Source organism: Cyprinus carpio, chromosome B3 (assembly GCF_018340385.1).
Source record: "Cyprinus carpio isolate SPL01 chromosome B3, ASM1834038v1, whole genome shotgun sequence".
NCBI lineage: Eukaryota > Metazoa > Chordata > Actinopteri > Cypriniformes > Cyprinidae > Cyprinus > Cyprinus carpio.
This window is the reverse complement of record NC_056599.1, coordinates 884872-908994: the sequence shown is the minus strand read 5'-3', so window position 1 is coordinate 908994 and position 24123 is coordinate 884872. Positions and strand designations below refer to the sequence as shown.

At 37.5% G+C, this 24123-nt stretch overlaps 1 protein-coding gene across 1 annotated transcript; it reads right to left on the bottom strand.

Moving 5' to 3' along the window:
* Nucleotides 1–1870: 1870 nt before the first annotated feature.
* Nucleotides 1871–23146, bottom strand: LOC109052558 (zinc finger protein 271-like). Its single transcript, XM_042719389.1, has 3 exons — nucleotides 23094–23146; nucleotides 14468–15847; nucleotides 1871–3863 (listed from the first exon to the last, which is right to left on the bottom strand). The coding sequence occupies exons 2-3, from the start codon at nucleotides 15657–15659 to the stop codon at nucleotides 3535–3537; spliced, it is 1521 nt and encodes a 506-aa protein (XP_042575323.1). The 5' UTR covers nucleotides 15660–15847; nucleotides 23094–23146; the 3' UTR covers nucleotides 1871–3534.
* Between the last annotated feature and the right edge of the window lie 977 nt (nucleotides 23147–24123).

Genomic DNA, 24123 nt, shown 5'->3' with positions numbered 1-24123 from the left:
CCAGCAAAGAGCACCGCATTTATAATCTTTAAAAGACATCTCAGTTCATTGCAATCTCACAAATCTCTGTTATAACACAATAAATATATGCATAATGAATCTTTCATAATGTCTACAATTCATGTGTTATAATGAGAGGATTCGTGAGCACGCAAATTTCAGCACTGCATTGCTCAATGCTGCAAACACGTTATAGCCTAAATAGAAACTCTGCATACGCTTGCACCTTTTAATTGTTTATATTAGTTCATGTTGCTTTTGTGCAATAGATGAATAACAATTTATTTGTTTTAGATATTTTATCTTTAGATATTTCTATTCTGCAGAAGTCCCGTAAATTATTTTATTCTCCCACATCCCGCACACACACGAGTGTCTGTTCTCGCCTATGAAGTCTTGTCCTGCACTGTTCTCTGTTGCGTTGGGTCTCGCGGGAGCAGGTCTCTAATCCACTGGCACTTGACTTGACAGTGCGTGTGCTACATCCTTTTTACAATCTCTAGATTATAAAACACTGCATTTTGTCAGCAATGTAACGCGGCAATAACGTATAGAGACCTCGGCTTGTAACTATACTCTAATTACTATTTTGAAAATTATAACGGGTTAGATTACTCCGTTACTAAAAAAGTAATCAAATTAGAGTAACTTGTTACTAAGTAATCCATTATTCCCCAACACTTATGATGTCACACTTGTTTTTGTGTGAAGACGTTGCGCAGTGCAAATCCGTGAATGAATATTCCAAAGTGAGGTAAACTTAAACAGATTTCCCCTGCTCAGGGATTAGGGAGCAATGAACACTGTGTAGGGACCATGTCAATGGGAACACTGTTCATTGACTGAGCTCACTTCTAACGAGCTGATTATCTGAATCAGGTGTGTTAACAAATAGAGACATGCAAAATATGCAGAGCTGGGGGGTGCGAGGACTGGAATTGAGAACCGTTGGTATTGTCATTATAATCTGTAATTATGTCTCCACTAGATGCAACAAATGCCTCGTTTATAATGGGTTTTAATGTTTTTGTCTCTGAGCTCTGGGACACACGGCATCACAGTATAGTAAGGGGCGTAACATTTCTGTCACACGCTTGAGGCATTCAGCCAATCACAACACACTGGATAACTGGCCAATCAGCAGACCCCTCGCTTTTCAGAACGATGAAATTTGTCAAAATCGAAGCGTTTCAGAAGGTGGGGCATAGAGGAGAAACAATAATTTACAGTATGTGCAAAATAATGTGTTTTTTGAAACTTAAACTGCATAAACCCATTTCATTACACCAAATACACAAAATAATGTTCTTTTTAGCAATATCATATGACCCCTTTAAGTTTATTTGTACGTTACAAATCGTTGTAAAGCAACTTTAGTTAATTGATCCAATACAAAATATATTTATGTAATTTTGCAGGAAATATTAAAAATGAACATATCAGATATAAGTATCAGAAATTGATTTGAATATACAATAAATATGTCAATACAATCGTCTATTACTATTTTGGTCTATATTATATTGTAATTCAAAGCTTACCATGCATCTTTTTGGAAATGAAGCTTCATGTCTTTAAGTCTGTACAGTATGTTGTCAGCATTTCTCTGAATGATGTTATGATGCATGTATTTATTTTTTTCCATGATTGAGCAATATCTATTTCAGACACGCAAATTCTAGCATTACACTTTCCATAGGAGTAAAATGTTATGTAGAAATTTATTTAATTTAACTGACATTTAAATCATTAACTGGTTTCAATGAAATAATTAACTGCTGTTAATGAAATATTTGTTAAAACATTTGCAGTTACAAATAAAAACAATAAATAATAATTAAATAAACAGTGAATAATTGTACAAGGTGAATTAAAGTATAAAGTATACAGTTTTTATTCAGATTTCGAAATAAGAATTTTTTTTCATCTGTAGTACATTTGTTGAGGATCTCGTCCATCTGATGTGCATAATGTTCATCTGATGTTTGCTACTGTAATGAATATGATACTTATTAATGGGAAGGGGAGTTTCTCAACATTAAACAAATAACATTTTACATGCAGCACATTTGCTTTGTAAGAATGTACAGGAAAACACTTGAGATATAAAAATGCTGACTAGTTAGGTAATGTTTTCTCCTTAAATTAAAATCAAACGATTTACTCTTAATTCAACAGAATGTATGGGAATACTAGGGAATAGCAATATGGCCGCGCGGTGGCTTTGCTTTTATGACATTATAAGCAATCCAGTTATAGATCAGTGGTGTAAACTCATAATAATGGATTACTGCAGGCATGTGGATTTAAAAGACACACACGTGGCAGCCATAAAGTCCACAAGACACATCTGATTGTCTCTAATATATCACTTTACCTCAAACAACTTATTTTCATTATCCTTGGAAGTCAAACTCAATCAAAAATAGAATTAGATGAATCACACAGCCCTAAAGTACAATAAAGTACAATTCCTTCTGGATTGCAAAAACCGAAAACGCATCGCAGATGGATATATGGATATTATCACATGTAGAAACAGTTGGCAAGATACAGTTAGCTTGATAATATTTATGAACCAATAATAAATTGTAATTCCCCAACACCAAAAGCAGAACAGTTAACATTAGAGTTTTATCGATATCACGGTCTTTCATATTTAGCCCCAGGGCTCATTACTGGGTTCAGATACTCATTTCTACTTACAAGAGAAACAATTTAGGATCAATTACAAAGCTGCATGACAGTATATCTTGCATTTGTGTTTTCTAAATGTATAATAGAAGAATAACTTGTTTTTAAAAGAACAATGAAGAATAAATTATAAATATATCTTGGTGTTTCTTAAAAATGTTACAGTCTCTTCTTCAGCTTCCTGAACAAGAACAGATCGAAAAACTTCTACTTTCCTTTATGAAAACATAAGCAAACTAAAAGTGATATGCATTATAAGACAACTGAATATGAATGAAATGAAACTCATAAGAAAGCAAAATGATATCATTTAAATCATGAAACAAACTGATATACAAGAATTAAACTTTGTGACATTGATCTCTGGGGAGGAACTCCATCTTTGAGTTTATCTGAATCTCAGTTGAATCTGCTGGTTTTGAAGACAGAGATGAACTTTATTCACTGTAAAAACTTTAATGTTTCTTTGTCATGTTATGGTTAAGACAGATTTATCCAGAATATATTTTACAGATTGATGCATTCTTGTTTCACATTTGTTCAGGACGCAGCATCAGATCTGAAAGTGCTGGATCTGAAGATGATCTACTTAGGGCTCATCAACGTTTGAAATGCCTCCCACATGCTGTGCAGTGATACGGTTTCTCTCAAGTGTGGATCCTCTCATGTGTTTTCAGATTTGATGACAGACTGAATCTCTTGTTGCAGTGTGAACACATAGGGTTTCACTCTAGTGTGAATCCTCTCGTGTGTTTTCAGATTTGATGAATGACTGAATCTCTTGTTGCAGTGTGAACACATAAGGTTTCTCTCCAGTGTGACTGAAGCCCACAAAAACATTTAGCCACATTGATCACATGCACGCAGCTTCTCTCCTGGGTGGATGTTCATGTGTTTCTTAAGGTGTGCTGATTGTGTGAAACTCTTCCCACACTGATCACAAGTGAACGGTTTCTCTCCAGTATGAATTCTCATGTGATGCTCAAGACTTGTTTTGCTTGTCAAACTCTTTCCACACTGAGTGCAGGTGAAAGATTTCTTGGCTCTCCTTTTCTTTAAATCTTTCTGTTTGGTTTGAGAGCAACTCAAAGGTTTTTCTCCAGTTTTGACATGATTTTTCTCCTCAACTTCACTTGATTCTTCATTCTCCTCGTTTTCTTCAATGAACTCTGAAATAAAAGAAAAAATTGTTAATTTTCAGTATCTTGTAAAAAGCTGGGAATTATGAAAATAAAAGTGAACCCTGATGTAACAGTGCAGGGCTTCAGTCTAAAGCTGGGTACACACCACAAGATAATTTGGCTGATTTGGGGCCTATTATTCCCCTTCCGACAATCATAGGTAATGTCCTGATTGTATAATTTTCATATAAAAAATTGATGTATTCTACTCTTACTAAATGTACCATTATTAGAATACAATTTTAGTATTTCAATATTTAAAGCAAAACATAGAAATGAATGACTAATAAGCGAATAACTGCTCCTCTGCTGCCTTCTACTGGTTATAGTGGTAATTTTATGTATTTTTTTATTTATTTTGCGTGTTTGTTTACTACAAAACTTTATTGATAAACATTGTGTTTTGTTCCATTAAAAATGTAATTTTAATGTGAAATACGTAAAAAGTTCTTAAAAAGTGCTTAAAAAACTCTCAAAAGGTTGTACAAACCCTGAAATTAATGATGTAATAACATTGGACAATTTCTGCCACAACACCATGGTTATAGTTAGCGTTACTGCTCCTGGGTTTCTGCGTCAGTGCTGTTTGATCTATTCATAGCAGAACTCTGTGCTGAATTTGAATGCTTCTCACTAGATCTCGCAGCAACCTTATTCATTCTGTGGCGAGTTCAAACTCTTCTCACTAGATCTTACAGCACTGTGTAGTAACCGTGTCGTGAGATTAATATTGGTTCCTGAGTAAACCTGTTCTGAGCTTGGACCAGTTTGCTTGCGTTGCGCTCAATTTTTGGTCCGAGCTGCTAAATGGTCTGTGCTGCGCAGCACAAATGAGTAGCGTGGTTCTGTTACGCTTTTGTTTTATTTGCTGTTTGATGTTTCTCATATGCAACAGAAATGGCCGCTCTTATGAGTTGGGTAACTTGGTGGTCACGCTGGCAGAATTGTGTTAAGTAGACAATTGTGTTAAAAAAAAAATCTTAAAATTATTATATTTAAAATATTATAGAGACAAACCCCATAGGGAGAACTATTAAATATGTTTGTAGGTTTGATCAACTACACAGTTGACCATTTGCAGGAAGCATGATTGACAGGCGATCTGACCAATCAGAAAACAGGGTAAAACACATTGACTGAATTGAAACTTTTTCAGTATAACTAATTATAAAAGGGTGGTTGACATAAGCCTGATTTTTTTTTTTTACTTCAATATTAGGCATAAAAAATATTGAGTTGTGTTGTACTGACTCTTGAATTTCCAAAAAAAAAAAATAATAATTTTGGTCTTTAAGATTTTGTATTGGAAATTGGATTTATTTACCAATTTGTTGTATTTGTGCCTAAAATTGTCATGTGGTGTGACATAATATATATTCTATATAAAGTGAAATTGGGATATACTCTCCCTAAGTAACTAACTTATAAATCTTTATCATTACTATCTTAAGATTTAACATTATTTTGTGCAGATCCATTAGATTTTGTATTCTTTTTCTAAATCATCATGCAGAGTAAGACAACTCTCCTCAGCCTTTCCAGACATTTTAGAATAATTCTGACAAACCCTGTTTTAAATCTAACTAAATGCTTGTGAATCTTGCAGATACTATTTATTTTTTTGTTCCACTGAGTTTTTTATCGTTTATAATAAAAAAAGTATTTTTATTGCCACAATTCTGATTATCCCACCAAATGATATAGTCACACTACATGTGCATCTCAATAGAATAGAATGTTGTGGAAAAGTTCATTTATTTCAGTAATTCAACTCAAACTCGTGTATTAAATAAATTCAATGCACACAGACTAAAGTAGTTTAAGTCTTTGGTTCTTTTAATTGTGATGATTTTGGCTCACATTTAACAAAAACCCACCAATTCACCACCAATTCATCTCAACAAATTAGAATGTGGTGACATGCCAATCAGCTAATTAACTCAAAACACCTGCAAAGGTTTCCGTAGCCTCCAAAATGGTCTCTCAGTTTGGTTCACTAGGCTACACAATCATGGGGAAGACTGCTGATCTGACAGTTGTCCAGAAGACAATCATTGACACCCTTCACAAGGCGGTGAACCACATACATTCATTGCCAAAGAAGCTGGCTGTTCACAGAGTGCTGTATCCAAGCATGTTAACAGAGTTGAGAAGAAGGAAAAGTGTGGAAGAGAAAGACGCACAACCAACCGAAAGAACCGCAGTCTAATGAGGATTCTCAAGCAAAATCGATTCAAGAATTTGAGTGAACATCACAAGGAATGGACTGAGGCTGGGGTCAAGGCATCAAGAGCCACCACACACAGACGTGTCAAGACATTGGGCTACAGTTGTCGTATTCCTCTTGTTAAGCCACTCCTGAACCACAGAACACGTCAGAGGCATCTTACCTGGGCTAAGGAGAAGAAGAACTGGACTGTTGCCCAGTGGTCTAAAGTCCTCTTTTCAGATGAGAGCAAGTTTTATATTTCATTTAGAAACCAAGGTCCTAGAGTCTGGAGGAAGGGTGGAGAAGCTCATAGCCCAAGTTGCTTAAAGTCCAGTGTTAAGTTTTCACAGTCTATGATGATTTGGGGTGCAATGTCATCTGCTGGCGTTGGTCCATTTTGTTTTTTGAAAACCAAAGTCACTGCACCTGTTTACCAAGAAATTTTGAAGCACTTTATGCTTCCTTCTGCTGACCAGCTTTTTGAAGATGCTGATTTCATTGTCAAGCAGGATTTGGCACCTGCCCACACTGCCAAAAGCACCAAAAGTTGGTTAAATGACCATCTATGAGGTATTGTCAAGAGGAAAATGAGAAACAAGAGACCAAAAAATGCAGATGAGCTGAAGGCCACTGTCAAAGAAACCTGGGCTTCCATACCACCTCAGCAGTGCCACAAACTGATCACCTCCATGCCACGCCGAATTGAGGCAGTAATTAAAGCAAAAGGAGCCCCTACCAATTATTGAGTACATGTACAGTAAATGAACATACTTTCCAGAAGGTCAAGAGTTCACTAAAAATATTTTTTTTTTGTCTTATGAAGTATTCTAATTTGTTGAGATGATGTTAGCCCAAATCATCACAATTAAAAGAACCAAAGACTTAAACTACTTCAGTCTGTGTGCATTGAATTTATTTAATACACGAGTTTCACAATTTGAGCTGAATTACTGAAATAAATTAACTTTTCCACAACATTCTAGTTTATAGAGATGCACCTGTATATGATGAAATGCACCACACCACAATTTGTCAATGCAAAAAAAGTGTATTTTATATGCATTAAACATCCAATGAATTCAACTCAATTAACAAACATACCAACATTGTTTTAAATCTTTTAAAAATGTTTTTTATGAAACTCAGAAACATGAGTAAATCAAACACAATCTCCCGCCAAGAACCTTCAACGTGAACATTTTAAGATTAGAAAGTATGTGTTGTAACAACAATTATAATTTTTAAACAGTAAAAATATTATAAGCTTACAATTAGTCAAATGTTTTAGATTGAAAATTCATAGACATTTATATTATTAGTAATGGATACCCATGGGATAATAACGGATAATAACAGATTCACATGGGATCTTTAAACATCAGTGGAAGCTGAAAAGCCGAAAGACGAAAACATTTCAGACCATATTAAACTTAAGCCAGTCAATCTAAGAGAGCTTGGCACCTGTGAAGAGGTTCTGGCTCAGATATTGTGCAAACTATTTGATCACGGCTGTAAAATATGCAGTCTGGTTTATTTGGCCGGATGAAGACATTCTAGTCACCAACTTGCCATTAAAAATGCCTAATTCTTTTACTTAAACTGTAAAACTATCAATTATTTATACTTTGCTAAGATATATTGTCATATTAGTAAGTTCACACTTAGTCCAGACAGTCACACCATATGACAATTTTGATGTTTAGATAACAATTTTAAGTAGGGGTTTTTATACACCAGTAAAGCTATGTTATGCTTTAATAATATCTTGTCAGAGAAACAACAAAGATATAATTTTTTAACAAATACCCATTTTTATTAGTATAGGAAATCATGGACAGGAAGAACTGCATGTCATGTCATCCACCCAAAAACATGTGCTGCCACAGTGGCACCTTTGGTTGTTTTAGGCCTGTCATGGATAAATAAATATGACAATAAAACCACCAGTAGGTGGCACCAAGTACCTGTTTTAATACATGATTTATCGAATCATTCAAATCAAACGATTTGTTCAAAACAGCTGATTCATTAGAAACGAAACAAGTGAGTCCTTCTGAAAGGACCATTGAATCATTGGCTGATGCGATTCGTTCAAAAAAATTATTTATTCAAATAACGAAACACTGTGTTCCTATGCACTGTAAAAAAAAAATAATAATAATAATAATAAAATAAATAAATAAATTTTTAGCACGTTTGTGCTATTACTTGTGCTGATATTCAGAAAAGTACATTGCTTGTGCAATAAATATAAAACCAAAAAATTATACATGGGTATTTTTTCTTTCATTACTTGAATTATAAGGGCATTCTAACTGCATTCTAATAGGCTTAATCGTGCAGTGAATGCTTTTGGACTCATGTCACAGAAACAAGTTAATTGTCAGCACATAGAGACTCGTTCACCTAGATATCACATATACCCCCCCCCCCCCCACCAAAAAAAACAACAAAAAAAACCCTGTTATACAGATAAACAAATGATAAAGCTTAACTTATTGAATATCAGGTCCCTTTCTATGAAAGCACTTTCTGTAAATGATATAATCACTGATCATAACTTAGATGTACTCTGTTTGACAGAAACCTGGCTAAAACTTGATGATTAGATTATTTTAAATGAGTCTACCCCCCAAGATTATTGTTAAAAACATGAGCCGCATCCAAAAGGTAAAGGTGGAGGTGTTGCTTCAATTTATAACAATGTTTTCAGTATTTCTCAGAGGGCAGGCTTCAAGTATAGCTCGTTTGAAGTAATGGTGCTTCATATAACATTATCCAGAGAAACACATGTTAACCGTCTGGGGTCTAAGGGGGTTTTGGGGGCCTGGAGAAGTGTTGACATGCCCTGACCTTTGTGCTTTTTTCAGTTGCTTATCAACATATACATGGCTAAAGTCTGAAAACACTGTACTCAGTACAAACTGGGCTACAATAATGTGTAAATAGCATGTATGTGCATGATTGTGTTTTTGAGAAAACGTTTATGCGTGGTTAGTGAAAAACTAACATATTGAACATAGGTGAATTCTGTCTTATCTGTCACAGTAAATCTTTTCTTAGGGGAATTCTGTCTTATTCCTCTCAGTGCGAAGCAAAAAGTAAAATTTAAAACACTCGCTGCTTTGTTTGCTCTGATGTGGGCGGTTACCTGCCCCAAGCTACACATGTATGATTGTAATATCCAAAAGCGCTCTCGGCTCATTGGCGTGGTCGCATTAGCTATAATGAAGGGAGACGTGAAAGACTGGACATCACGTGGGTTTCATATGGATTACATTATCACAGAATATTTGTTTTCGATAAGACTTGCTTAGTCTAAAAGAAGACATGTCAAGCTTTCTATAGATATATCTCTCATGTCTCTGTGTTGAGTATTTGCTGAGTTACAGTTCATTTTAATGACCCGCTTCTAAATGAAGATCACCGCAGACCAAGGCTTTTTTTCTTAAACCCTGCTTGTTTTCTTTATTTTATAAATGCACAAAGTTTTGTTGTTATTGTGTATAAAAATAAAAGTAGACACTTCACAGATTCGATTGATGTATTGCTGTTATCTGTATTATCAAAACTGAAAGTTTTTTTAATTTAAGTTACTTTGTGTTATCAGGAGAAGATGCCACGAAATGTGTATCCACGTTAGATGACCCTAGAGGTTTAATGATAAATCCCCTGTGATGTTTGTACTGGCTACTATATACAGGCCACCAGGGCACCATACCATACAGACTTTATTAAATAATTTGCTAATTTTATATCTGAATTAGTGCTGGCTGCAGATGTTTTAATTGTTGGTGATTTTAATATCCATGTTGATAATGAAAAAGATACATTGGGATCAGCATTCATAGACATTCTGTACTGTATTGGGGTTAGACAACACGTCTCTGGACCTACTCATTGTCAAAATCATACTCTAGATGTACTACTGTCACATGGAATTGATGTTGATGGTGTTGAAATTATGCAGTCAAGCAATGATATCTCAGATCATTATCTAGTCTTGTGCAAACTTCACATTGCTAAAAATGTAAATTCTACACCTTGTTACAAGTATGGTAGAACCATCACTTCTACCACAAAAGACTGCATTGTATGTAATCTTCCTGATTTATCCCAATTCCTTAGCATATCCAAAACCCTAACTTGATGATTTAAACTATGGACTCTCTCTTTTCTAGCATTTTAGATAGTTGCTCCTTCACACATAAGGAAGACTAAGGAAAACAATCTGACACCATTATACAGGTGCTGGTCATATAATTAGAATACTATCAAAAAGTTGATTTATTTCACTAATTCCATTCAAAAAGTGAAACTTGTATATTATATTCATTCATTACACACAGACTGATATATTTCAAATGTTTATTTCTTTTAATATTGATGACTATAACTGACAACTAAGGAAAATCCCAAATTCAGTATCTCAGAAAATTAGAATATTACTTAAGACCAATACAAAGAAAGGATTTTTAGAAATCTTGGCCAACTGAAAAGTATGAACATGAAAAGTATGAGCATGTACAGCACTCAATACTTAGTTGGGGTTCCTTTTGCCTGAATTACTGCAGCAATGTGGCGTGGCATCAGTCTGTGGCACTGCTCAGGTGTTATGAGAGCCCAGGTTGCTCTGATAGTGGCCTTCAGCTCTTCTGCATTCTTGGGTCTGGCATATCTTCCTCTTCAAAATACCCCATACATTTTCTATGGGGTTAAGGTAAGGCAAGTTTGCTGGCCAATTAAGAAAAGGGATACCATGGTCCTTAAACCATGTACTGGTACTGGTAGCTTTGGCACTGTGTGCAGGTGCCAAGTCCTGTTGGAAAATTAAATCTGCATCTCCATAAAGTTGGTCTGCAGCAGAAGTGCTCTTAACTTCCTGGTATACAGCTGTGTTGACCTTGTACCTCAGAAAACACAGTGGACCAACATCAGCAGATGACATGGCACCCCAAACCATCACTGACTGTGGAAACTTTACACTGGACCTCAAGCAACATGGATTGTGTGCCTCTCCTCTCTTCCTCCAGACTCTGGGATCCTGATTTCCAAAGGAAATGCAAAATTTACTTTCATCAGAGAACATAACATTGGACCACTCAGCAGCAGTCCAGTCCTTTTTGTCTTTAGCCCAGGCGAGACGCTTCTGACGCTGTCTGTTGTTCAAGAGTGCCTTGACACAAGGAATGCGACAGCTGAAACCCATGTCTTGCATACGTCTGTGTGTAGTGGTTCTTGAAGAACTGACTCCAGCTGCAGTCCACTCTTTGTGAATCTCCCCACATTTTTGAATGGGTTTTGTTTCACAATCCTCTCCAGGGTGCGGTTATCCCTATTGCTTGTACACTTTTTTTTCTACCACATCTTTTCCTTCCCTTCACCTCTCCATTCATCTGCTTGGACACAGAGCTCTGTGAACAGCCAGCCTCTTTTGCAATGACCTTTTGTGTCTTGCCCTCCTTGTGCAAGGTGTCAATGGTCGTCTTTTGGACAACTGTCAAGTCAGTAGTCTTCCCCATGATGGTGTAGCCTACAGAACTAGGCTGAGAGACCATTTAAAGGCCTTTGCAGGTGTTTTGAGTTAATAAGCTGATTAGAGTGTGGCACCAGGTGTCTTCAATACTGAACCTTTTCATAATATTCTAATTTTCTGAGATACTGAATTTGGGATTTTCCTTAGTTGTCAGTTATAATCATCGAAATTAAAAGAAATAAACATTTGAAATATATCAGTCTGTGTGTAATGAATAAATATAATATACAAGTTTCACTTTTTGAATGGAATTAGTGAAATAAATTAACTTTTTGATGATATTCTAATTATATGATCAGCACCTGTATAATGAGCAGAAAATGGAGCGCAGCTGGAGGAAAACAAAACTAGAGGTATTTTGCATTGCTTGGCGGAAAAGTAAAACAAAATAACCCCAGGTATTTATTCAATACAGTGGCTAAATTAACGAAAAATAAAGCATCAACAGGTGTTGACATTTCCCATTAAAGAGTTTATGAACTACTTTACTTCCAAGATTGATAATATTAGAGATAATATTGTAACCATGCATCCATCAGCTACAGTATCAATCAGATAGATCCCCTGAGGAACAATTACACTCATTATCTACTATAGGAGAGGAATAATTGTATAAACGTGTTAAATCATCTAAACCAACAACATGTATGTTAGACCCTATTCCATCTAAGCTCCTAAAAGAGGTGCTTCCAGAAGTCATAGATCTTCTTCTGACTATTATTCATTCATCATTGTCATCAGGATATGTCCCCATCAAAAGCCTCTCATCAAAAAACCACAACTTGACCCCAAAGAAATAGTTAATTACAGACCGATCTCAAATCTCCCTTTCCTGTCCAAGATACTAGAAAAGGTAGTATCCTCACAATTATATTAAAAGATACATTCTTAGATGTTTTGTTAATACATGAGATTAACAAGAGCCATAGGAACGGAGCGAGGCCGGTGGGGTGATTTGGGAAATGAGCGACACCTGCTCCACTCACCGGTCTCGAGTCCCACGGAGGAGATCTGAAGGATACAAAAGAGGAGCGACGACAGTGAAGAACGAGAGAGGACCAGGCCTGGGTTTTATTTTGTGGTTTGGTTTTTGTTTGTGCGCGGCAGTCGACTGTGAGGGGCTGTAAAACCTTATTATATTTACCTCCGGTTGGTTTATTGTGAGGGTCCGTTCTCCCGCCGCCTGTTCCCGCCTCCGTATTTTATTTGAGTGTCCGCCGGTTCCCCTTCCCGTGATTATGGAGTTTGTATATTGTTACACTGGTGCCGAAACTCAGTCCGAAAACCCGGGAGGAAGGAGGGACTCGCTGCCGAAAGATCCCTCGCCGCTGGGGTGAATCCGCGGTGCCATCGAAGCAGGGGGTGAATCGCGCGATGCCATCGAGCAGGGCGTAGCAGTCTGGCGCCGTGGACGCTCGAGGCGGTGGGCTGGAGTGAGTTGCCAGGGACGGACGAACTCGCTGCCAGCCACCCGCGATGTGGAGGGGCGGCTGCCATACGTGAGGGAGCGGAGGAGTCGGCGCCATTCGCCAGGGGGCTGGAGCCTGCTGTCATCCCATAGAATGAGGAGCAGGGAACGGGGGACTCCTGTCGGCTGCCCAAAACCAGAGGAGCCATCGCTGCCACCGGGCAGCGGAGGAGTGTCGTGCCGTCCAGTGCCACCGCCAGGCACCGCGGAAGACTTCACACATCTGGTGCAGGGCCGAGCGGCAGTGTGTCTGGGAACCTGATTTTTTTTTTTTCTCCTCTCTCCCCTCTCTGTCGCTCCTCATCCTTCCATCTCCTTTTCTCTCGCCTCGTCTGTCTGTCCTTATCCCCAGGTTCCCGCAGCCACCGTGAACGGTCCCCCCGGAGGGAGGGGGGGCTGCCCAAAGCAGAGACCAACCTCGACGAGTTACCCCCCTCCCAGAGACATGCGAATGGAGCGTGTGACGAGTGGGGCGGGGCCGAGAGCCATGGGAATGGAGCGAGGCCGGTGGGGTGATTTGGGAAATGAGCGACACCTGCTCCACTCACCAGTCTCAAGTTCCATGGAGGAGATCGGAAGGATACAAAAGAGGAGCGATGACAGTGAAGGACAAGAGAGGACCAGGCCTGGGTTTTATTTTGTGTTTTGGTTTTTGTTCTGTTTTATGTTTATTTGGTTATTAAAGTTTTATTTGAGTGTCCGCCGGTTCCCGCCTCCTTCTTCCTGTGATTGTGAAGTCTGTAGGTTGTTACAGTTGCACTTGAATCATTTCGCGCAAAAAATGACAAAAACTTGCTTCAGCTGTGCGCACCTTCTTACAGTACCAAGTTCTGATTGGGCAACTGCAATTAATGAGTTTGTGAATTATCAGTAGAGTCTTTTAATATTCCATTTGCATGATAAGTTTTACATAATACACATTATTAATCCAAAGGGGATGGTAAGAGGGGATGGTGGTTTTACTGAAACAAAGCTTATTACATTCCCCCTCACGATCAGGGGGATGCTATCCCTCGAATCCTCCCTCAATTCAAGCCCTGGGTATCATTTATATTTTAACGGTATTACTATTCTTACGATACTGCACATCAGTCCAGATCTTAAATGGTATTTTTTTTTCATGAATAAAGGGCACATTAAATACCATGTTCTGGTACCTACCCCTTCGTTCAAGAGAAGCAAATAAGGATCAATTGCAAAGCTGCATGACAGTATATCCTGCATCTGCATTTTCCAAATACATATTAAGTGAAAGAATGATTTTTAAAAACAACAGTGAAGAAAAATAAGAAAGCAAAATAATAAAATGTTCTGAGTTATTTGGGGAGGAACTACATCTTTGATTTGATCAGAATCTCAGCTGAATCTTGAATACTTACTGTGAATGTTTTTTGTATGTCTGTGTAGAGCAGATGAATTATTGAAACACTTCCCACATGCAGTGCAGTGATACGGTTTCTCTCCAGTGTGGATCCTCTCATGTCTTTTCAGACTTGATGAATGACTGAATCTCTTGTCACAGTGTGAACACTTGTTTGGTTTCTCTCCAGTGTGGATCCTCTGATGTCTTTTCAGACTTAATGAATAACTGAATCTCTTATCACAGTGTGAACATTTGTAAGGTTTTTCTCCAGTGTGAATCCTCTCATGCAGTTTTAAACAGTTTGCTGAAGTAAAAGTCTTTTCACACTCAAAGCACATGTACTCTCTCACACCAGTATGTATTTTCTGATGTTCTTTCAAAGTTGAAAAACGTGAAAAACTCTTTCCACACAAATGACATGTATGTGGCTTCTCCTTTGTATGAACTCTCAGGTGCTGCTTCAGGTCTGAAGCCCTCAAAAATGTTTTGCCGCACTGATCACATGAGTACGGTTTCTCTCCAGTGTGGATCTTTATGTGTTTCTTAAGGCGTGATGATTGTGTGAAACTCCTTCCGCATTGATCACAAGTGTACGGTTTCTCTCCATTATGAACTCTTATGTGAAGCTCAAGACTAAACTCGCATTTCAAACTCTTTCCACATTGATCACATGTGTACAGTTTCTCTCCTGTATGCAATTTCATATGTGTCATAAGGATTCCTTTCCGTGCAAAATTCTTCCCGCACTGATCACAAATGTACGGTTTCTCTCCAGTGTGGATCCTCTCATGTGTTTTCATATGTACTAACTGAATGAATCTCTTGTCACAGTGTGAACACTTGTAAGGTTTTTCTCCAGTGTGGATTTTCATGTGCACTTTAAGATTTGCTAAGTATGCAAAACTGTTTCCACATTGATTACATATGAATGGCTTCTCTCCTTTATGAATTCTCATGTGTGTCATAAAGTGTCCTTTTTGTGTGAAACTCTTCCCGCAGTGATCACATGTGTGCGGTTTCTCTCCAGTGTGGTCTACCTTGTGTTTCTTCAGATGTGATGACCGACTGAATCTCTTGTCACAGTGTGAACACTTATAAGGTTTCTCTCTAGTGTGGATGTTCATGTGTCTCTTGAGGGTTGATGACTGTGTGAAACTCTTCCCGCACTGATTACAAGTAAACATTTTTTCTCCAGTATGAACTCTCATGTGAACATCAAGACTATTTTTTCTTGACAAACTTTTTCCACACTGAGTACAGATGAAAGATTTCTTGGCTACTCTTTTCTTTAAATCTTTATGTTTGGTTGGAGAGCAACTGTTTTCTCCAGTTTTGACATGATGTTTGTCCTCATCTTCACTCAATTCTTCGTTCTCCTCACTTTTTTCAATAAACTCTAAAATAAAAGCAAAAACAGTTCACTTGTCAGTAACTTGAAAAACAACCAAACAAACAAACAAAAACAAGAATGTGAAAGTACTTGTTGTTCCTTTTAATGTAGTTTTATAAATTTTACCTACCTAAAACTTTTCATGAACAAGGTACATTGATCTTCAAAATATAATTTTTAAAACATTATAGACACTTGTCAAAATAACGGCGTTCCTTTGGAATTCTCCAGCTTTTAAGATCTGCTGAGTTTTCCTGTAGTATGCGGAACTAATGCACAAACAGCAATCGCATTGGCTTGCGCTCATCTATTATCACCCCTGTATTGATTTCAGCAAATCAGTTCAAGCGAACGCAAACAACCTGATTAATATTCATTAATCCAGTAGCTCATTAATCCTTAGCGCGCTTATATTGTTCTTATTAGTAGAATTTGTATCATTATTATCTTATCGGTATTTTTTTTTTTTTTTACAGAAACACTGAATGACCAAAAAAGCACCACCACCAGTCCTTTTAAAATGTTCAGTTAAAATGACTAATATGCAATCAAACATGGTTATCAAGTTTTAATTCTAATTACTAAAGTTCTATCATTAAACAATACTTGATTATCATGTTATAATGCTTGACAGACTGATGTTAAGTGTACTTTCAGTAATTTAAAAAGAATTTGCCATTTTACAAACACGAGCTCACAGAGACTGTAACTTCATACATCTGTTTCTGTGAAGATATGTGCATTCCTACTAGAGGCTAAAAAAAACTACTTTGAAAAGCTGAGAAAAGAGCTTTCAGACAACGATCCAGCGTCAGTATGGACTGGTCTGAGGAACATCACCATGTATAAGACACCACTCCCACAGTCTGTGGTGAATCAACAACTGGCTGACGATCTGAATGTGTTTTACTGTCGATTTGAAAAGGACAGTAAACAACCCCCCATCTGCTCTAATCTGCACATTCACCTACCCCCATCTGTCAGTGGGTCACCAGCTTCCGGACAGACAGGCAGCAGCTAGTGAGGCTGGACAAACTCAAATCCAGGACTATCACCATCAACACTGTCAAAAATACCTTAACGATAATCGCCTTTAAAATATCACAATATCCGATAATATCGTCTACCTAAGCCGCACCTACACCACACCCCGCCTCCACCAAGACAGCAAAGTTTGGTTTTACTTTTCTTAGTTTGTGCTTAAACTAACAGAAAAAATTAGCTTTGCTGTTATTTTGGTGTTGCTAATAATTTCCACTCTGTTCTTATTAAATTCGTCTTTAAAAAGAATTGCGTTTTGTGAGGAGAACTGTAGAACCCAATTTTAAGTTCATTATAGTGAAGTTTGACATTTTGGCGGTGATTGTAATAATAATAAATGCATGTTGATGTCATATAATAATGTCTTGAATAAATAGGGATGTAACTATTCACTCAACTCACGATTCGATTCGATTCACGATTTTGACAATGTCTGGCTGACGTTGTCAAGTACATTGCTGTTCCATTTGCAGAATTACCGGACTACCAAACTACCAAGGCATCCAGGTGCAGCTCCTATCTCTTTGAATGAGGAAACATCAAATTCTCCAAAACTGTTCTCCAAGCTTACAATTAAATTTCATATTTGTAATCACCAATGAAATCTTACAACAACTGCCTCATAATTGTTGTTTCTTATGCTCAAATAGCAATGAAAAAGGCATATTTTTCAGGCTAAAGCAGCCAATGCACATGCACAGTCATGAGCGTGAGTAGGGGTGCTCCGATTGATCATCTACCAATCACAATCAGCCGATATTCTCTTTGGGATGATTGATCGGCGGTCTCTAAAAAGACCGATCTCATAAAACTGATGACGTGCTCGACGTGCAGCGGCACCATCTCAGTCTCTGTCCGGCACGGGTGAAATAATTATAATGCTTTAGGTGAGGTACAATTCATATTTCTTCATTAAATAACTGATAAAGTAATTTGAAAAACTTTCCGTGAGACATACTTTCACAAACAGCGTGAATGAATCACCACGTGCTCTCTTTCTCTCTCAAAATGCAAATGGCTTCAAATCACCACACATCGAGTCTGTCTATAAGCGAGCTGCATGCTGCCCAGTTGACAAGGAATTGTCACTTGCACTTGCTGTGCTGCACGCGCTGAATTAAAGTAACAGCGCATTGTTTGCATTAAATATGAACATGCATTGACACAAAAATGTAGTAATTACACCATAAATGCATATAATTAAAGTCTACTGTGTTTCACAGCCAACACATAGGCTATGTTTTTTTGGCTAGGTTTAAATGAAAAGAGCACTTTTAGATAAACAACACTAACATTGCCTGTTTCTATAGGAATCGGAGCTTCTAACAGCAGCTGTAGTGACGCAATGACTTTACTTATCAATGATTGGCTCTTTCATTTAGTAAGTCGGGATTATTCGCCATATTGGGCACTGCACTTTCTCCCATTCATAAGTATTAGGAGTGCACAGTCTTCCTATATATAAAGTCTTTGCTTTAAAGTGCCTCTTGCTGGCAGAGATTGAGCCTGTCTACAGCAACATGTTTTTTGTTGTTTTGCACTCTATTTTTTTCTGTTTTCTGCCACAACTCCGAGCACTTTTCATATTCTTTATCCTGGCTGGAGCACTTTTGTTTCAATCTATAAAAATGATCAGCCTATGTTATAGTTTAAAATTAAATATATTAATATTAATAAGGTGAGACTGAGAGTCTTATGTTTATTTGACAGTGATTTCACATTTTTTCTTTGTATGAAGGCTAAATAAATACAAAATACAAATTCAAGTTGACCATTTATTTATTTGTGCCATTTGTTTTCTAAAATATTAAATAGTTTAATAGGATGTTTCATAGACTTGGCAAATTCCTTTTTCATCTTGGCAGTTTTTCTGAGTTTTTTTTTATTTTTATTATTGTTTCTATTGTGTCGGCCGAAATTACAAAATATATTGTGATATAAATTTTGGCCAAATCGCCCAGCCCTATTTCAGATAGTCTTAAGGCCCCGAAAACGAAGAACGAACTGATATGATGTCATTTCGAACAAAATCAGGCCAAAACTAAGTTCGTTTTGGCAATTCGAAACAGCTCACCAAAGTGAACTTTCTGGGGGAGTTCGCTTTGGCTCCTAAACAACTTTGAGTTTCTATTGGTCCGTGGCGGTTACGCAATCAGTGAGTGTGTTCTGAAACTCCACCTTCTTTGACGCGCAATTTTTTTTTCTCGGTTCGTTCCTCATTCTGCGGAGGTCATTCAGGAGAGCAACATCTCCAGAATTAACTGGAGTGTCGAATAGCTGAGCTTCACAAATATATCCGCACCTGTACGATCACTTGCAGACAGACTTTAAAGATGTAGAGACAGTATTTCATTCCTAGAAAGAAATTGCAATGAAGCTTGGTGTCGACGACCCGGAGTTATGCAAAAAGCAACGCAGAGAAACATCCAAGACAAGTTTTCCAAAGCCATGAAAAGAATGAAAGGAAAGAGTAAAGATATAAGGTAGCAAGTACTAAATACATGTTTCAAATAAATGTTACACCATACTGCTGCTGCTGTTCTTTCAATAAGCGAATTTAAAGGGTATGCCGTAGCCTAAATGAAATGCCAAAATGAATATTAGGGGTGTAAATCGGATGGTTCGTCACGATACGATACGATATAGATTCTCATACCCAGCGATAGGATATTTGCCGATACTGCATAGTCTTCACTGTATAAATTAAATATATATTAATCATTTTTGATTTTACAAAGGTTTAGTCAGGAGTAGTGAGCACTTCTTTGACAGCATTAGATGTATTATTAGTTTGCTTTCACTTTAAGAACCAAGCACGGATTTAATATACTGATACACACGCCTTTTCTTTCTGAACTGTTTACGTTAAGACATATGACTAAACGACTGTGCTTACTAGGAAATTTGCCGAAATGCACATTTTGATGTAATTTTTTCTGTATTTATTCATCCATGCACAAAAAAAGTGGAAGAGAGCTCAATTTAGTATTCGTTCGGTGCGGCTGTCTGTGTGCGCGCGCTTCAGATTAGGGCTGTGCGATATGGACAAAAAAAACAATCACGATTTCTTTGATCAATTTAGCGATTTTGATTTTAATCACGATTTTGACACACAGACATGCTTCACAGTCATAAATGGATTCAGTATGAATTTGAAACATATTTCCAAAAGAAAACCAATTAGAGCTTTATCAAAAAGTTGTAACATGTCTCTAGAACAGACATTAGTCAAAATAATCACTAAGCTAAGGTGTTACAAAATGTCTAGACATATGGCAAAAATAAAAAAAATAAATAAATAAATCCTGTGTCCAGGGACTTTTTTTTTTTGCCATGCATTGGTCATAGAGCTCATTGTAGCGGTGTCTCAGGTGTTGAAATAGATTTGTTATACATTATACAGGTTCACACGTACTCCATCTGCAGTGCGTATACAGTATGTGTATGCGGTGCAGAAGCAGCAGCGAGGCGCGTTATTGTGACGCCAAAGAACATTAAAATAATGCGCGAGCGCGAATCTCTCCGCTGGCATGCAGATTTCCTTTGCTCTGTCACAAAACCATACGCGGATGCTCAGATACACGCTGCTCTCACCCGGAGAGAGTGCGCGCACTTAAAACATGTCTCCTCTGCTCGAACTGTGTCCTGTGCACTCACAACTCTCTCTATGCTCATGTGCTAGATATTCATTATTTTCGCACCTTTCTATTTCTAACCTTTTCTGTTCACATCTTTCACATCTTTTACCGCGTGCAGTGTGAACGCTCTGATCCGTTAACATGGGCTCGGAAAAAATACGCATCACAGATAGAGTGTGTGAACCTAGAGTTACGTAGGCATATGCCCAGTCTGTCCTGTTCTCGTGCTCCATTTAGGCGCGCTGCATTCTGATTGGATTGGCTAGCATACTGCGGGAGGTCGACTGTTCCACAAACAATCCCGAGCATCTTGTGCCTTTGAGCAGTCCTAATACCGAGTCTTGATCCCTGAGTTTGAACGAGAATGCCACCCTTGGCGGTAATGCATAGACGGACATTATGTGAAAATTTGGAAAGTGCCAAATAAGGTGCCTATTTACATTACAGATATTGATATTTTACGTGTGGCATCGATGCATCGTATCGTCAGACATCGTATCGATCCATATCGATGAATCATTACACCCCTAACGAATATACAATAATAAACCTTTGTTTTTATCAAAACAATTTATTCAGTTTAATAAAATAAAGTAAAAAACTGACTCCAATATTTTTTTTCCACATCATGCTAAAGTTTTTAGACTATGAGCCATTCACACTTCCCATAAAGGACTGATTATGGTTCTTTTGTATTGCAAACATAATACTTGACTCTGAACTGCTGCTAATCATTATTCTTTTGTCTATAATATTCTGACCATTGGGGCCTGTCTCACACCTAGATTGCCTACACTTCTTCATTTCATCGTTGTTGTGTTTAGGGGATACACGCGAGCATCGTGACACATTTATATTAATCTACACCCCGCCTGAAGCAGAGCGAGGATGTTGGAAATTTCGTTAACAGTATACCGTCGCTCAGCCTTTTCGAACTTCTTTTTGCCCCAAAACGAAGAACGAAAACGAACTTCATTTGAAGTATATCGGGGCCTTTAGACTAAGGCCGTTTCTCAAACGGAACGCTGCATCTTCCGGAGGTCACATTTGTAGGCTGCATACGTCATAAAGATATATATTTGACCATTATTCTTAGTTAAGCGTAAATTGTTGTAATATGCTTATGACTCACGAATGTAATGCTCAGCTAACTGAAATAAACCAGGCTTGATGACGTATGCAGCCTGCAAATGCGACCTCCGGAGGATGCAACCTTCCGTTTGAGAAACGGTCTTAGTCTAGTCCAGAATTTAATAGACTGATTTCCTGGAGGAAGACTAGAATTACATCAGGATTAAATTGAGGCTTAAAGGCACAATATGTAAGATTTTTTTTATTAAAATATCCAAAAACCACTAGAACAGTGTTATATATTTTGCTGACTTGTGTACTTACATCATCCCAAATGTTTTGAAGAATGTTTAAATCCAGAGAAATAAGCAATTTTAACTAGTGACACGGACCGTGTCCATAGTGTCATTGTGTCGCCTGCCAAAGACGTCATGACCTCTCGATTTCCGGTTTTGTTTTGTAGAAAACATATGGAAACCCCAAAGACGCTCTAATATGTTGTGCGTTTTATCAGACCGGTGACAACCGCACAGAGTAGCATTATAACAGAACATTCAAACGTATCTAGTATGATAAAACAGCGCTGCTTCACACTTACTCACGACCGGCAGGAGCGGAAGCAGTCAACTGTGGCATAATTAAAGCTCCACTGCTTTCAAGCTGTATGTGTGTCACGCTCGTTCAGCGGCTTCGTTTTGCTTTGACGGCTTTCAACCTCACCCTGCTTCATTCTACTACGTTAATAAATTATTAGCTCATCCATGAACATGATTTCTGCCCGAGTCCCTTCGGATTGCATCAGCTGTGGGGATGAAGACGACAACTCCCACGATTCCACACTCAGTCACGGCATCATCAAACTACGCCTTTGTCTCTTTGTTTATTTTGAATTACATAACTATATAATTACATTATTATATAATTACATATTGTGCCTTTAAATTTAACGTACCAGGAAGCAGTTTCCCTGATACACACGTACATCTAGGAGACATCTATTTGACGTCTGCATTTACATCTGCAAGATGTATTTTTTAGGTTGTTTGCTTATCTGCAAAACGACTACTGGACGTCTCCTTTTAGATGTCAAATAGACGTCTATTAGATGTCTTTAAGATGTTTATGATTTAGAATGTATGTAAAATTGTCATCTGAAAGATGTTTGTAGATAGCAGATGCTTTCCAGATCAAGAGATCTTTAACAGACATCTTGCTGACGTACGTGTACTATCTTAACCACAAATTAACATTGCGTTTCCAGTATCAAAATTATTGGTACCCTTGGTAGATATGAACAAATAAGCCTGTGAAAATATATCTGCATTGTTAACAATTTTTTTATTCCAAAAAGTAAACTATATTTACTTTCTGAAAGATATTTTGCAGTATTTTGTTTTCTTTGGATTTGCTTCTCAGTTCCATTCAATTTTAAGCTTTTCTTTGTTCATTCCATCTTTTATTGGCAAACAGTCATTAAAGATAAATGAAGAATAAACACCAACCTCCTTGTTCCTCGTGTTTTATTCTGCAGGTTTCTGGTTCCTCGTGTTTTATTCTGCAGGTTTCTGGTTCCTCGTGTTTTATTCTCCGGGTTTCTGGTTCCTCGTGTTTTATTCTGCAGGTTTCTGGTTCCTCGTGTTTTATTCTCCAGGTTTCTGGTTCCTCGTGTTTTATTCTCCAGGTTTCTGTTTGTTCGTGTTTTATTCTGCAGGTTTCTGGTTCACTCGTGTTCTCTTCACTCTCCTCTTTAACAAACACCATCTTCACAGCAGCAGATCTCAGTTCAGCTGTTACTCCTCCAGATATTCCTGCTTGCTTTAAAACTCAGTCACGACTGTGAGGATGATAACATTACAGATATTTACTGACCTAATTCAAAAAAATGTACAGAAGCAACATTTCTAACATATTGTATTAAAACAGCATCGCAACAAAACATAGAGAGCGCGGTGAAACTAAACTTCTTCCTTTGAGGTTTAATGGTGTTTGGCAAAAAAACATGTGTTTTAGCGCCACCCGCTGAACTGGAGAGTGAAACGGGCAGAGGAGGGAAATAACATGGGGAAAATTACTTGGTGCGTCTGTAAGGTGCGCACTTTCTTTCTTTCTTTCTTTCTTTCTTTCTTTAAAAAAGCCGGTCTGCACAAATACATTTAAAAGGACTTAAAATTCTAGACTCGTGTGGTATTTGATCAGCATTAACAGTCGTGTGTGAGGATTAGAGGAGAAAAACGAGCTAATTTATTAGTCAGATATTTAATTGAAAATCACAGAAAGTTGCAGCATGTAAATATGGAAATTAAGATAAATGAAAACGCATGATAATGATAAGATGTAGCCTTATGAAAAAGCTGCTTTTGAGGATTAAACTTGATATTAAAATTGCTATTGCATTTTGCAGTGTCTAACATCAGATTCTGTGGTGAAGAGAATATTCACTAAAGAGGATTTTGCTTTATCCCCTCCGATTTTACAAGAAGCTGTGAGACCCAATTCAGAGCCATAACTGTATTGTGATAAAGTAATTTTTAA

Excerpts from the sequence above, each read along its gene's own strand:
- LOC109052558 (XM_042719389.1), bottom strand. The coding sequence starts at position 15,659 with ATGAGAGTTCATACTGGAGAAAAAATGTTTACTTGTAATCAGTGCGGG. Across the intron at positions 3,864-14,467 it reads ACATACAAAAAACATTCACA|AGTTCATTGAAGAAAACGAG; the intron begins GTAAGTATTCAA and ends CTTTTATTTCAG.